Genomic DNA, 14,769 nt, shown 5'->3' on the forward strand with positions numbered 1-14,769 from the left:
GAAATAGACGAAAAACCGTACGGATTATAGTCGATTAGAAGAAGGATTGCGTTCCATGATAAGCTTATTTCCAAACTGTTTTAGATTCACATTCTGCCGAGGTAAATTTAAAACAATTTGAGCTCTTTACAGTTTACAGTGACATGCGACACGGTTGTCACGAAAGAGATCAAAGCACGCGCGCAAAGGTTTATTAACCTCGATTATTCTTTCGCGTAATTAAATGCCAGATAATAGAAACTTTAGGTACTAATTAGTATCTGTTATACAAGTACGCGATCGACGTGTTGTTCGCGATTTTATCGCGATATGTTCGTCGTTCCGCTCTCTGATACAGAAATAACAATAAGTGATTTTTTTTTTTTTGTGAAGCAGGAACAGCAACACACAGCAACGACATAAAATAATATTATGTATATGTGTATATATACGCGTGATATATGCACATATACATATTTATGTATGTATATACTGTGCAAATGTATTATGTGCGGGTGTAGCTTGATGTCGTTGTGCGTATACCTGTGGAAATGTAATGTAGACGATTACTTCGCGTATGTGCGTGTCGTATATATGTATCTTTCTTTTATTTTTTTTTTTGTATTCGTAAAGTGAGAATACATCCGGAGCGATATCAGTAGTGAAAAGTCTGACATTAGTACTATGTAAACAACATTTTAATATACATATATATATTGAAGCTTTTATATACATTATATATATATATATATATATATATATATATAAAAGCCACCATATATATAAGCTCGTGTTGCATGCGATTAAATATCGCACTTACACTTCGCGAGAAATATTCAAATCCTGGAACATCTACTACCACATTATGGGTCACATTCAAGGAAGGCCACATTGAGCTAATCTAACGAGTTACTGCCGAACATTTTTGAACGAGTACATCGGCGTTTTCTGCCTATCTATATCTCGTTTAACTTAGGATACGTATATATAAACGAGTAATTGTACAAAGAACGACTTTTTCTATCATATCTCTAAAGGATGTAATACATCTGAGCAATCTCGTTCTTGTTGCGAGTTACAAATCGTCAACGATTTCAAAGCTAGCAGCTGCTCACCGGTTCAAACACGATCGACACTGCTCTCGGTTTATTTCCATTTGGCGTCGAGGAAAAAGCGATATATATATTATTTTTGTTTTGTTTGACACGCGACAGAGATAAACCGATAAAGGATAGGCAGTTCAGCGAAACTCTCTCGTATCTAAATCGGTGTTCTCGAAAAGCTAAATCGATTACACACTGTCGTAAGCATTAAAATACGTACGGTAGAAAACTATGGAGTTATTAATAACCTGTAAAAAGTCGCACGCGTTTCCAAATGTCTGTTTTAACGCTTTTAGTTCATTCATGTGTATTTACCTCGTGTGAATCGCGAGTGAAAGTTTTGAATTTAATGGGCGGCATTTTGTTTCAACAGTAAAATTAATCGTAAACACCAGCAAAAGCTTTTCAAAAACGTAATACGTAGTACGTAAGTAAAAAGCTGCTGGACTCTCTCGTACTTTAAGATGAGCGATACCAAGTGGATTCAGCGCAAGTTTGCTAGGTATTGCTTGTGTAATCGTTGATTCCGTCTTTCGTTTGTCTTTCGCCATCGATTTTTGCCTCTAAGACTGGATCCTTAGAAGTCTCGACGACTTTCTTCTCTATGTCCAAGTCATAAAGTAGTGTAGCTTGAAGAGCGTTATACATACCGGTCCGCGCGGAACGCGACGCCTTCGTTAATTCGTGAACGCTTCCAGCCAAAGTCAGAATATCTATACACACGCACACACATATAAAAACATATTAAAAATATTATAAGTTCCAAAAAGGATATTAAATATGCAATCAAATATTTTATTGCTGCGTATTTAAATTTGGTGACTTTTGACATGATTTTTGTTCTACTTAAAAAAAAATTAAATAAAAAGATTTTATATTAAGAGAAATTTTGGGTATTATAATGACATGTAATTATAATTATAAATATCAAACACTTTTCTTTCAGTATACAGAATTGTTTTCTTCCTTGAAGAGTTATAAATTATATATTTTAAGAAATAATCTTGTCATTTTAAAGCAGATTTTTAAAGAATTTTAAAATTGTAGCTGTAATTCTAAGTTTTCAAGAGTTAGTTCCCAAATTTAATCTGTGAACGCTTAGAAAACTCTTAAAACTGTTTTATTATTTACTTTTTATCGCTTCGCAATAAAGATAGATTTCTCGAGGGTTGTTCAAAAGATAAACTAATCACTTAAGAGCAATCTACTTTCGCAGATTAGTCATTAATCAACGAGTGGTATCGCATTCTTTATATAAAAAATATTTATAAGAGTTTTTGGTCAACTCTAACACTCACCATTGTCGTCATACGCTAAAATGCAATGTGGATTCTCTTTCTGGCGTTTGATAGCATTCGTAATCTCTTGTTTGCGGCATTCTTGAACGTATTTGATAGCTTCCAGCCAATATTCCATGGCTTTGTGCACACGTTGATTCATCGTGGTCCCGCGTAAGCGTTCCATCTATTCCACAAAGTTTAGTACACATTTAATAAATTATATATTATGTATAGAAACACACTTTAGATAAGGAAAAATGAAAGTATAAAGAAATAAAGTGCTAAGTGAGAAGGCAAAATTAAAATATAAACATAGAGAAAATATGAACTATAAGTTCATTCTGAGCTGAAAAAGATAAGGATTAAATAAATAAATAAAAATATATTTGTTATACGTTGCATAACATATAAAGAAAAAATATATAAATACTTATTTTACTATTTACAGGAAAAAAAGTCCTCACATACAACATTATCTATTCACCTTTGCTATCAATGTAATGACACGAGCGTGTTCCCTCAAGTAATCGATTATCAAACGATCCACCCTCGACGGATTTCCCTGAAGACGTGGGATGGGTATGTTATTCGCGCTGGTTACTCGTTTCCCCGGGAAATGTGCGGCCAATCCAGCCTCGCATTTCTTACGCTCCTTTTCCAACTGCTTGAATTGTTCGTACGTTTGTTCAAGATTAAAATGCAATATACTTGAGGGTCCTGTTTTCCTGGCCGCACCGCTGCCATTTCTAAAGCTCAAGTTTCCCCCGTAAAGAGCGGAGAAAAGTCGTGGCACAGGATGAACCGGTACAGGAACGGGAACTGGCATCACCGATGGAAACGCTCCCGATCTGACGGTATTTGTGTTCGACATCATTCCCGAATTAAAAATGATATCAGGAGGCGGAATCCCAGCTGGAATGCTCTGTATTTTCGATATATGGTGTCGTTGTTTCAAAATATGATTAAAGGCATCCTTGTCCAGGGTGGATCCAGTAACGCGATCGGTCAAATGACTTCCTGAGGGGTACGCGATCTCTTTAGTCAAGTCAAATCCGTCCAATTTGTACGCGTTGACTTTAGGCTGCTTTAAATCGTTGTGATAAAACGTGGAATTTTGCTGCAGTATCTTCAAAGTGTCGCCACTGTTGGCAGTGTACTGTTGATAATTGTGACAGCCGTATTTAGCAATAGGCTGATACAAGTTGCGTGAGCTCAGATTTTTTGGAAATCCTATGGGTGAATACGTCTTGGTTTCAATGGACTTTGATTTTGGATTGATCATCTTTAACATGCTATTATCGATTCTACAATCACTAGGGAAACAAACGTTCTCGTTCGTGTCTAAGTTACTCGCCGAGGATGTGACGAAACTGTTTGTACCGGGAGGATAATAATCGATTAAGTTTTTGTAATCTTGGTCCACTGCTTGATCCAGTTTGTAGCTACGTGCTTGCGACTGCTGTAAGAACTGAATCTGCTCGTTAGGTATACTGATACCCGTCATATTTAATCTAGCGGTATCATGAACATCCTTGAAGTCGCCGATACCGTTACGTTGCATACCACTTCCGAAACAGGTGTGCAAAGCCGTATCGGCGGGCGAGAAATGTTGTAGCGGCGAGTTCGACAAGAAGCCGGAATCAACGCTCAGATCGGTCATCGCCGAGTTGGGCCTGTAACCGGGACCCTGACTAGGGTTACCGGTAACGCCATACATGTCGTGCATGTTAACCATAGAATTGCTGTACGAGTTCGATGATGCGTTCTGCCTCACGCTATTATGATACTCGAACTCGCTGATAGGAACGGAGTTCGGTGAATCCAGAGCCAGGGTTAACGCGGTGACGTTAAAATTGAGATCTGGTTTAGCGCAATTTGAGATTCGTGAGTAGTTCCCGGTCAGCTCGGCTCGGCATCCCATCGACGGAGTCAACTGAAGCGGTTCCGTCCAGTTGCTCGATTGTTTACTGTAATTTACTCCACTCGTAGTCGTTAACAGATCATTGCACAACGGCATGCTACTCCCACTCGTGTACATGCCATCGTTGGAGTGTACAACGTGCACCGATCGTGGATCAGACGAATATGCGTTCGGCATGATATCGTTGCTACACGCATTGTTCTGCTCCACGGACTGTCGCACGCAAGTACTGAGATTCAATGTTTTCAGATCGTTGCAGAGATTGTTGGAATGACGGTACTCGCTCTTGACGTTGTTGTGAATGTTGTGTAACTTGCTGGACAGTGGATAACGACTGACCAAGTGATCGACATCGGACAGATAGTCCAAACCATCAGCGACCTGATTAGAGCAAGAATTGGCGTAGTCCGTCTGATAATGAGTACTTCCACTGTTGTAATTATTGTGACAGGTGTCAATGGTAATAGAATCTTCGTCGAGAATCTTTGATACCAAGTCGTTGACCATGGGATTATTTAAGTCTTGACTATCCTCGTCTTCGATATTCATCTAAACAAATCGCAATTAAATGCATAACATTAATAATCTATTAGGAGGTGTTAGGTCTGTTTTTATAGCTAAACTAGAATGTTTTCCAGCAAGAGACATAGGTGATGTAGTATAATACAGTTAATTATTACATCCTTGTTTGCTAATATTAGCACAGAGATAAAATGACTCACTGTACTTTCCATTTGATGATACAAGTCAACACAAGTGTGTTCTGTCTTTGTTATAGATATGAATAACAAGAAAAATGGTATTTGTGTGTTGACTCGTGTTACTAAATGGAAAGCACTAACAGTGAGTTATTTTATGATAAAATGTCATCTGCGATCCTTTATAAAAAGCATCCACAGTGAACACTTTTTGTATTCAAAATGAAATTTTGACAAGAGCCGGAAAGAAAGAACAGTTTAGAACAGTTTAGTGCAACAATAAAAAATGAACCTGTTGTATATGTTACTGTATAAAAGGTATAATTGCATACATCAAACTCTTAGGTCTATTTTTTTATAGCTTAACTCTATATACTCTCTATACTTAAAAAAAATTTTTTTTTACTTCTGCATTAGAATCTTCTTTCTTGCTTTAATCAAATTTAAAATATTTATTCCACTTTAAGTAGAAAAAGTATACACTGATTCAGCTATAAAATCAGAAAAAAGTGAAATAGATTTTTGTTTGAAATCTAATACAAGCAAGAAAAAAAACTTTTAGTGCAGAAATAAAAATAAACCTAGACTGTACTTTTTACAATTAAATTGATATATTCTCTTTGTACCTGAAAGTTTTGTTTTTAATTTTGCAATATATATAGAGATTTAACTAGAATCTTCCTTCTTGCTTTCATTAAATTTTAAACGTGTACTATATATTTGATATTTGATGAATACGAGAACTTCTAGTATAGGCATAAAAACAAATCTAACATCTCAGGTCTGTATTTTATAATTAAACTAGCACAAACTCCTTGCCCTTAAGATCTATCCTCTCTTCTTGCCCAGTTCATCTTTCTTTTTTTCTCCTCAACGTGAAAAGAAAAAGAAGAAAGAGACAAACTGTGCAAGAGATTCAGCTAAAAACAAACCAAAGTGCGAAACAGATATCACATATAAATTTAATATTTAGCGAAAGCCAAAAAAAAAAATTGTAGTGCAGCCCAGTGCAGCATGGATAAAAAGAACCTTTCACTTACGTTTCTTTTTGTGCCGCAACCCGTTAAGTCATAGTTCCAATGATTGTACTCCACGCCGTGCATGTCCCTAGAGTAAACCTTCCGTGGTACTTCCAGCATATTGGCACCGCGCTCGGTCTCGTTATTCTATGGAAAGCAAGTCATCGTCGTGAGATCTCTCATATTCAAGGCCCGCGTCGCGATGACGACGTGCGGCTCGATTCAACGGGGCGACCGTGACTTCCGCGGGGAGATCTCGCGCTGCCCTTTGCCCAACCGCGCTCGTTCACACTCGTTCTCGAGAAGCCAGCGGGGACGAGTCTCGCGCGGCGACGGAGAGAAAGAGAGAGAGAGAGAGAGAGAGAGAGAGAGAAAGAAAGAAAGAGAGAGAAAGAAAGAAAGAGAGAGAAAGAAAGAGACAGAGAATCTATCGATTGTTTTCGAACGACGCGACTCGAGGGCGGCTCGGGAATGTTACGAGACTACGTCGCGACGAGCCGCGATGACGATGGAATCTTAACAACGAATCGAAGGCGGGAGAGCGCACAACGAAGCTATCGCTGTCACGATCGGGGCCGCGACACAGGCGCGCAAAAACGCACACACACACGCACACACACCACACACACACACATATATATACACGCATACGTGCGCAGGCATATACAGGCACCGACGAGCACACCGAGGGCAGATCCAATAATACGCGCGAGTATCTTCGCTCGTCGGTGATCGAGTACCGTCACCATTTGCACCATCCGCGGAAATTGGAGTTACGCGAGCGAAACGGATCTCACCCCGCGCGGGCGTTCTCTCTCGTAGATTCCGTATTAAACGGTAATGCACGGGTACAAACAAACGCGGATCGCACCCTTTCGCCTTCCTTGTCGGACGTGCGGCACCGACGGGTCCGTTCTTTCTAGCCGCAATTTTCATGCAGCCTCTCTTCTCTTCCTTTTCCCACCGCGACGCCCAAGTATATACATGCTTATGTCATTCCGAGTGTAGAAAGTACTTACGAGTGTAAACGCGGTGCAATTAGACTGAAAAAACCGTAGGCGGCGTATATACATCACGTACATATGTGTACGTACGTTCCATCAATTTCCATCGAATTGCCAGCGAGGAAAAAAATTTCTCCTCCCCTCGGCTTTTCAGATCGACGAAGACACAAGAATGTAGAATGTATGTGTTAAGAAAGAAATAACGGTCCTCCTCACCTTGCCAACGGCGAAAGCATTGCTGCCGATAATCGCGGCCAGATTATGCACCTCGGACAGAGCCATTCGTAAAAAAAAATCCACGGCGGTCGTCAACACCGTCACCCAACACTACCATCGCTACTCGCCATCACCCTTTCGCTCTCTCGCGCGGCAGCCAGCTGCGAGCATTCTCGATCACTCCCGATCGCAACTCCAGTCAGTCAGTCCCCCGAACAGTCACCGACGTCGACTGACGTTTGCGTGCCCTGCGCCGCACCCCAATGCATTCACGCTGATCAACACTGCATTGACCTACATGGATCTACAACCAAGAGACGTACATATATACATGCACTGACGGCGTATCTGTGTGTTTGGTCGAGATACTTTTTTTCCATGAGATTTAGATGATCTATCTAAAATTTGATACAAATATTTCTGTTAGTTTTTGAATTTTAGTAACATACGTATTTATGTATTACTTTAATATGATCAAATTTATTAGTTATTATTCAAATTGTACATTAGTATAATTTAATAATTATATATTAGTTATTATTTAAAATTTATTTAGTTATTAATTAAAAGTTTATTGACTGATTTATTTTTAATAGACCTTGATTCAGTTTTAATTCATATTATTGAAAATTGATTTATTATATATGGTTAAAATTAAAATAATATTAATATACTATACTATAATTAATGTACTATACATATATTTGTGTATGTACATACAATAATGAAATTATAAAATATATACATTGACGCGTAGTCGACAAGTCTCTTTTTCTGGTCGAGATACCTTTTTTCTATTCTCTAAAAAGATATTCTGATAAATTCACACACATGTTTTTTTCATATTTTTTCAAAAATAAAGCAATGAAAAAATTTCTTTCCTCGTACATGTATCTTCGTGAAGTCTATCATGATTTGATGTACAAGTAATCGTTAAATGCAAGTTGTTTATAATTATGACAATAAGAAAATTAATAATCTATTTTTATTTTAATTTTACGATACAAATAGATATTTCCTATAATAACGAAGCTCATTTAGACTATCTTTTATGTCGTACTCGGCCCTGTGACAGTATTGCTTTTTTGGAGCTGCTTTACTTATAGTCGGTTGCCATCTCCTAAACAGAAAAATGTGTATTAGAAAAAAAAATATATATATACACTATATCTCATTTTCAACTTTACGAGAAAAATGTATATTGATATGCAAATTATGATTTCTTTAAATTTATAAGTGAAAAAATTAGGCCAATAAGAATAAATAAAATAAAAGACAGTTTCCTATTTTCAATGAAAGTAGACCTTGATGCAATGTTCTAATATGCAAATTTGCAAATACATTTTTTAGCTTTTATAATCTGCATAGATTATATATATAAATTTACCTAGCCAACTCTTTAATTGTGCTAATATCAATAATCTTGTAGTGCAAGTAATTATGGACCAATGGCATATACTTCTTCAGGAATAAATAATCCATATAAACTGAGTTTCCAGCCAACGGGCAAACTCCTTCCGGAACATGATTCTTCAAAAAATTTAATGTCCTTTGTTGTGCTTGCTCCAATGTAGTCTTACTCAGTCGACATTCATCGATTAAGCCACTCTAAAAGTAATTTAAATAAAAATTAATTGTATTGCTTGTAAATCGATCATATTGCTATAATATAAAAAAGAAGAAATTTTTCAAGGAAAAAAAGATATTACCTTTTTGTGTTGTACCTTACACCAATCAGACATATTTTCTAAAACTTTATCCGGTTGATGTATAACAATATTTAAGTGATCACTTGCAAGCTCTAACTGTTCATCAGTTATGAAGCATGCAACTTCCAAGATATGACATGTTTCCACGTTTAGTCCTGTCATCTAAAAAATCCAGTTCTATCTTTAAAATTTTTTTCTTCTTTTTTTGTTGCTGTTAGATATAATTCCCAATAATTACTCACCTCCAAATCAAGCCAGACAATGTACTTCTCATTTTTAATTTCGTTTAGTGTTTCTATCGGTGTCAAAATCGCATGGTCTACACAAAATGGAATATTCGTCAGAGTAACTTCAATTAAATTAAATAAGTGAAAATTTCACTCTGGCATTGATAAAAATACAAACAACTTAGATCCGACATTTAATATTTTAATTATTAAGAATTAATTTCATGTATATATTGTATGTTAATGAAATACTACAAATACCATTTAACAAATTAATCAGAATTTTATTGAACAATAAGGTTCATTTCCACCAATATAAATTAATTTTAGTCTCCCTTAATTTACTTTTATCCTTTTTTTAGTAAAGATAAATCTAAACCACAAGAGATAACCAATACGAAAAACCAAGTTTAAGCTGATAGATATGTAAAAGTAAGATAGCTTTCATCTTTTAAGCAAGCATTTCTTAAGGACTTATACAACAATCATAATTACCGTTATTTAAACAACGTTGAACCCCACGATACAGGTATCTGGAGAGCAATCCAGTAGCGCGGGTAAAGATCATATTCGTTGTTTTATAATCAACTTAACCTTATCATATGCACGTTGGGAATTATATTGCACTGTACAGAAAAAATATAAAATTACTCGTACTATATAAATTGCTTAAAATCACCGCAATTCCGATCATTCGAAAATAAATCTATATTAAACAACAACGAACGATGACAACTTCTAATCGGAAGTTAAAGGGAAAGACCATTCGCCAATGCGGAAAATCTACAGCCATCAACTGGTACAGTGTGAAACCTGGAACATATTTGTTCTGTACTTAAAATAATATAAATATATGTTTGAAATTTGATGAAAGCAAAAAGGAAAATTCTATTATGTAAATAAAAAAAAATCAAAACGTTCTTACATTGATTATCGTTAAGAAATTAATTTAATCCTCTCTTCCACTAATCTTGATGTTTAACAAACCAGAAACGCGTGTGTCTTGAAGAATTTCGTCTTTCGTCTGCGATTATTATTATGCGATTTGAAACTATCCTTTGTACATTGCGGCTTTTCGTCGCAAACATACGTAGTAACGAAAAGAAAAATTCGCTACCTCGCTATTTCTCATACGACTCGATCTTTAAATAGCACATATATTTTCTTTTCTTTAAATTTAGTTTTCTGTGGAAGCAGGATGTTGACCATATGTACTCTTATAGAAGAAACTGTACGTCAACAGCCCCTGTGGCCTAATGGATAAGGCATCGGTCTCCTAAACCGGGGATTGTGGGTTCGAGTCCCACCAGGGGTACAATTGCTTTTTACGATTCCCGATCTTTTTTTTTTCTTTAAAAAAGAAACAAAAAGGTTTATTTTTTGTTTGCCGTATTACAATTAATTCCCTTTCAAAATTTGTTTTCACCAAATTTCAAACGTATATATTTATTTTATTAAGGATGAAATGTATGTATAGACGTATATGTGTGCAAAAAGTGATTGTAATTGGAAACTTATATACTTTCTGTAAAAAAAATAATATATACATACAAGAAAGTTCATTAGGATCAATATTTATATATTAACAATATAATTTAATAGTTTAAATAAAAATGTTTTTATTTTATATTATTTTTTAAAAACATATTTACTTCTTATATTGAAATAATTTTTGATCCAAATCCTAAATCATCACCAGATTTTTGTATTATTTTCGAATATAATATAGAAAAATCTGTAATTTTTTTTCATTTTGTTAAAAAGTACTTTTAATACATGATCTTCAAATACAAAAAATATTTAAAAATACAAAAATTATTTCACACACACACACATACACCACAGTTATAAAAAGAAAAATTAAAATGCAGGAAACTTTTTTAAAGATTCTTAAGTTTTTGCATTGTAACAATAATTCTTAATAAGAGTTAATATAATAATAATATAATAATAATAATATAATATAATAGTTGCAGACAAGATAAATTTTCAATATATTACCATAATCATGATGATATATAAATATCTTGCTTGCATAAGTTATATTTTCCAATTTGTATTTTATCTAATCGTAAATATGCACAAAATAAGAATATATTCTACATAAACATCTTCATTAACATTTTAATTTCTCATACTAAAATCATTGTACATACGTCATGTATGCAACATCCTTAATCTTTATTTTTTTTCTTAAGTCTTTATAATCTAACTTTCTTTGTTTGCAGTATAATGTTTAATAAATCGTGCAGACGGATCGATAACGCCCTTCACCCAGCGTGGCATCCAGAAGTAAGGTGTAAAACTTTCCGCTTGTCCCTCATAATGCGACTCAAAGACATTTCTAACAAAAGTAAAAATAATGTATCATCCAGTTCAGTCGAATGACGGAAAAATTTGCTCACTGGAAAGATATTTCTATTTTATTACCTGTAGTAATACGCTTCCTTCGTTCTTGGAGTGCAATGGGGATACTTGATATAAGCGTTCTCCAAGTCCTCATTTGAAACGCGATCTTCTACAATTTCTTGTATTATTTGGAAAAGAGATTTCTTTATGGAAGCAACGCCGTCACTAAAGGCCTCTTTATGCCTCCAAAGTATATTGTTAGGCAGTAAATCAGTTCCGTCAAACGCAGATCTTAACAAATGCTTTTCAATTCCACCTGTGCACATAAATATCAAGTAATGTTATTATTTACTAGTAGTATTTACTAGTAGTATTTACCAAAATTTTCATTTATACGCTAATAAATAATTTAATTTGTAATATTTATTATTTGCAACAATAAGTCTATTCTTTTCAGCTAAACTTCCGACAATTCAGCTTTAAAAAAAAAAGAAAAAAGATGAATACCAAGTTTAACTAAAAAGAATAGGCTTAATATTTAAGTAGATTAAATCTTTTACCTTGTGGTTGTCTACTACTAGGCTCCAAAGATAAATAATAGTTTGTGAACTGAAGATCTAAAAACGGAACTCTGAGTTCCAAACTGAAGGCACTGGTTGTTCTATCTGCTCTCAAACCATCGTATAAATATATATCCTGTAACAATCTAAGAGATTCATTATGTGCGTCTGTTGCGTCAGGTGCATCTCTGAAGTAAATGTAGCCTTGTGCCAACTCATCCGCACCTTCTCCACTAAAGATCACAGTCGTCTCAGTATTCCGTTTTATGTATCTTGAAATGAGATACATCCTATAAGTAAAACATTGCAGTGTTATATACAGCATGTTTCACCATTACACAGACTTGATTGTAAATATAAAGCAACTCGATATAGTATAAACGTTTTATCTCAAAACGTTTTTTATTTAACGACAAATAAATTGAGGATATTTAAGATTTTATATTTAAGACTGTAGTAGATTACCTTTTTTAATTTAAAAAAAGTAGTAAAAAAGAAAAGAAGAATTACATGTAAAAATTATCTTTTCCTATCAACTTTCAAATTTATAATATTAAATAATTTGGAAACTAAATTGCATGCTCAAATAAAGTAGTTCACCCAATTGAAGCGCGAACAGTAGTAATGTCGTATGTTTCTAAAGAATATATGACATTGTCCAGTACATTGATTACATCTTGCTGCGTAAAGATAATTTCATGATGCTCAGTTCCGATGTATTCTGCAACCTGTAACATAAGAAATTTCAGCCTTCATACGATTGTCGATGGGAAAAGAAAGAATCAAAGTACCAAAACTTCCACGAACCTGTCTAGCAGCGATGATATCTGGACTGTCACCCATACCTATCGCGAAGCTCTGTATCTTATACTTTAAATTACATTCCTTCGCTTGCTTTACCAATAAAGCAGCAACCAAGCTAGAATCTAATCCACCTGACAATAGACATCCTATTCGTCTATCAGCCATCAGTCGTTTCTCTACGGCTGCTGAAAGCAGCTTTCGGATGTTGCCATGAACATCATTTGGAGTCAAAGCTGTAATAGATAAAAATTTTCATATATTTTCGGTATACATGTTGCATATTAATTAATAAATTTGTGTTAACGATAGATAAATTTGTTTTATGATAACTGAATATCAATCATAATTTATCTCACCATTCCAAGAGATATGTGGGAGGAATGAAGGTTTGTCGCCGGGCTTGAAATAACAGCGACTCTCTAGAAGTTTAGTTCGACCATCTTGCAAAATTTCATATTCCTCATAATGTCCTGGAAAAAATGGCTTTAACGTCCAGTTACTTTTTATATGTTTTGATATTGCCATCAGACCCTAAAATATTATCTTATAAATAATTATGTTACTTATATATATAATTAGCAAAGAATTTCATAATCAGGAAAGTATATTTTGTGCTAAAGAAACATAGAATCCTTGGGACCTACTAAAGCTTTTTATTATTAGTTTTAAAAGTTTTAAAACTTTTAATTATAATAAACCCACAATCCATGAAATAGCATAAATATATAGATATACAGATTGACAATAATTTTGTTAAATGGATAATTCTTATGTATTTTTTATGCTGATTTTGAATATGAAGTAAAATTTATTTTACAGACTCCAATTTTTTGTAATCAACATATTTCTTTTTAAAAACTTATTAATAACGGCTTGGAATCTTTTTCTCAATTAAAACGATTTATTTTATAATTACTACAATAGAACAACTGTGAAAAATAAGATTGTGAAACACACATAAAATTATTTCAAATCATTATTAAAAAATTACAAAACTATTTCAATTACAAATCATCAGGATCCATATGTTTCAATTTCGGATTAATCAGGAAAAAAATAATCTATTATCAATGCACCTTGCTCTCTGAACAGATAGCCAGTTGTCCATCATCTGAATATAATCTAAACAGTGGTCTTACGCCGTACGGATCTCTGGCTATCAGTATCCTCCTCTTTAAGACATCCACCAGACAAAGTGCAAATACTCCATCCAATGATTGAGCAACACTGTTACTACCAGCGTAGGCATACAAATGCATGATTACTTCCACGTCACATTTAGTAGAGTATTCGAATTGATGTTGTTTTTGTAACTGCAACAGGACATTTTTACTAATAACAAAGAATATAAATATCGCTCGAAATTTGCACAGCAAAATAATTTAATTACAAAAATGACCAATTAAAATTTCATGTCAATCACAGTGAAATAGTTGACATAGAATTCTTTTCGATAGATAACAGTATTTTACATTAAGTAGAATAAGCTGATTTAATTTATACTGAAAAAAAACTCTGTGAGTCGAAATGTCTATAGATTATTGATATAATGTCCCAGCAAACGAGAATGAATTGAAATGAATTGAAATGGATTCAGATTTTCAGAAATATTGATTCACAAATGTTAAAATAAATGCTTTTCAATCCTGAATGCATTTTTATTTATTTATAGAAATTGCATGGAGCATATCTCTATATCTTTCAATCTAAAAATAATATAAGCTTTTTCTGTGCATTGTGAATACTGTTCAATTCAAAGTTTTGAATAGAAAATGCAATTTTTTAATCCAATTGCATCTAATTGAATCTAATTGAATTCAATTGAATCCAATTGAATCCCAAAAAAAGTATTTGCTATTTAAATATTCAGATAGAAAAAATTTCAATCCATTTTAATCCA

The 14,769-nt window shown here is 34.1% G+C and overlaps 3 protein-coding genes and 1 non-coding gene across 7 annotated transcripts in view; 1 reads left to right on the forward strand and 3 right to left on the reverse strand.

Annotated features, from left to right (window-relative positions):
• Window positions 1-755: 755 nt before the first annotated feature.
• On the reverse strand, window positions 756-7,471 carry LOC108750076. 2 transcript variants are annotated; one of them, XM_018489303.1, is made up of 5 exons: window positions 7,221-7,471; window positions 6,022-6,147; window positions 2,847-4,832; window positions 2,381-2,546; window positions 756-1,795 (listed from the first exon to the last, which is right to left on the reverse strand). In XM_018489303.1, exons 1-5 carry the CDS (start codon window positions 7,284-7,286, stop codon window positions 1,581-1,583), a joined length of 2,559 nt encoding a protein of 852 aa, XP_018344805.1. In that variant the 5' UTR covers window positions 7,287-7,471; the 3' UTR covers window positions 756-1,580. The 2 variants fall into 2 exon arrangements, with proteins under 2 accessions (XP_018344805.1, XP_018344806.1); XM_018489304.1 differs by lacking the exon at window positions 7,221-7,471 and adding an exon at window positions 6,872-6,986.
• A 730-nt stretch (window positions 7,472-8,201) lies between these two features.
• On the reverse strand, window positions 8,202-10,179 carry LOC108750078 (probable oligoribonuclease). 3 transcript variants are annotated; one of them, XM_018489308.1, is made up of 7 exons: window positions 10,082-10,179; window positions 9,893-9,969; window positions 9,652-9,782; window positions 9,172-9,248; window positions 8,930-9,091; window positions 8,608-8,828; window positions 8,202-8,340 (listed from the first exon to the last, which is right to left on the reverse strand). In XM_018489308.1, the coding sequence occupies exons 3-7, from the start codon at window positions 9,722-9,724 to the stop codon at window positions 8,217-8,219; spliced, it is 657 nt and encodes a 218-aa protein (XP_018344810.1). In that variant the 5' UTR covers window positions 9,725-9,782; window positions 9,893-9,969; window positions 10,082-10,179; the 3' UTR covers window positions 8,202-8,216. The 3 variants fall into 3 exon arrangements, with proteins under 3 accessions (XP_018344810.1, XP_018344809.1, XP_018344808.1); XM_018489307.1 differs by having other exon boundaries at window positions 9,884-9,969; XM_018489306.1 differs by having other exon boundaries at window positions 9,652-9,969.
• A 219-nt stretch (window positions 10,180-10,398) lies between these two features.
• On the forward strand, window positions 10,399-10,471 carry Trnar-ccu. Its single transcript has one exon. It is a non-coding gene; the product is annotated as a tRNA-Arg (tRNA).
• An 870-nt stretch (window positions 10,472-11,341) lies between these two features.
• LOC108750077 (asparagine synthetase [glutamine-hydrolyzing]) overlaps window positions 11,342-14,769 on the reverse strand; it is a 4,529-nt gene continuing 1,101 nt past the window's right edge. Inside the window, exons 4-10 of the mRNA XM_018489305.1 lie at window positions 13,946-14,182; window positions 13,226-13,400; window positions 12,873-13,102; window positions 12,666-12,793; window positions 12,066-12,355; window positions 11,587-11,821; window positions 11,342-11,500 (exon numbers count right to left, since the gene is read on the reverse strand). Of these exons, the coding sequence (XP_018344807.1) occupies window positions 11,365-11,500; window positions 11,587-11,821; window positions 12,066-12,355; window positions 12,666-12,793; window positions 12,873-13,102; window positions 13,226-13,400; window positions 13,946-14,182 (1,431 nt within the window). The 3' untranslated portion in view covers window positions 11,342-11,364. The remainder of the gene's footprint in view (window positions 11,501-11,586; window positions 11,822-12,065; window positions 12,356-12,665; window positions 12,794-12,872; window positions 13,103-13,225; window positions 13,401-13,945; window positions 14,183-14,769) is intronic.

Source organism: Trachymyrmex septentrionalis, unplaced genomic scaffold, assembly GCF_001594115.1.
Source record: "Trachymyrmex septentrionalis isolate Tsep2-gDNA-1 unplaced genomic scaffold, Tsep1.0 scaffold32, whole genome shotgun sequence".
Classification (NCBI taxonomy): Eukaryota; Metazoa; Arthropoda; class Insecta; order Hymenoptera; family Formicidae; genus Trachymyrmex; species Trachymyrmex septentrionalis.

Coding starts and splice junctions, on each gene's coding strand:
- LOC108750078 (XM_018489308.1), bottom strand. CDS start 9,724: ATGATCTTTACCCGCGCTACTGGATTGCTCTCCAGATACCTGTATCGT. Junction 9,092..9,171: donor TTGTCTGGCTTGATTTGGAG/GTGAGTAATTAT, acceptor TGGATTTTTTAG/ATGACAGGACTAAACGTGGA. Junction 8,341..8,607: donor ACAATTAAAGAGTTGGCTAG/GTAAATTTATAT, acceptor TTTTCTGTTTAG/GAGATGGCAACCGACTATAA.
- LOC108750076 (XM_018489303.1), bottom strand. CDS start 7,286: ATGGCTCTGTCCGAGGTGCATAATCTGGCCGCGATTATCGGCAGCAAT. Junction 6,148..7,220: donor ATGCTTTCGCCGTTGGCAAG/GTGAGGAGGACC, acceptor TGCTTTCCATAG/AATAACGAGACCGAGCGCGG. Junction 4,833..6,021: donor GTTGCGGCACAAAAAGAAAC/GTAAGTGAAAGG, acceptor CGATTTGTTTAG/ATGAATATCGAAGACGAGGA.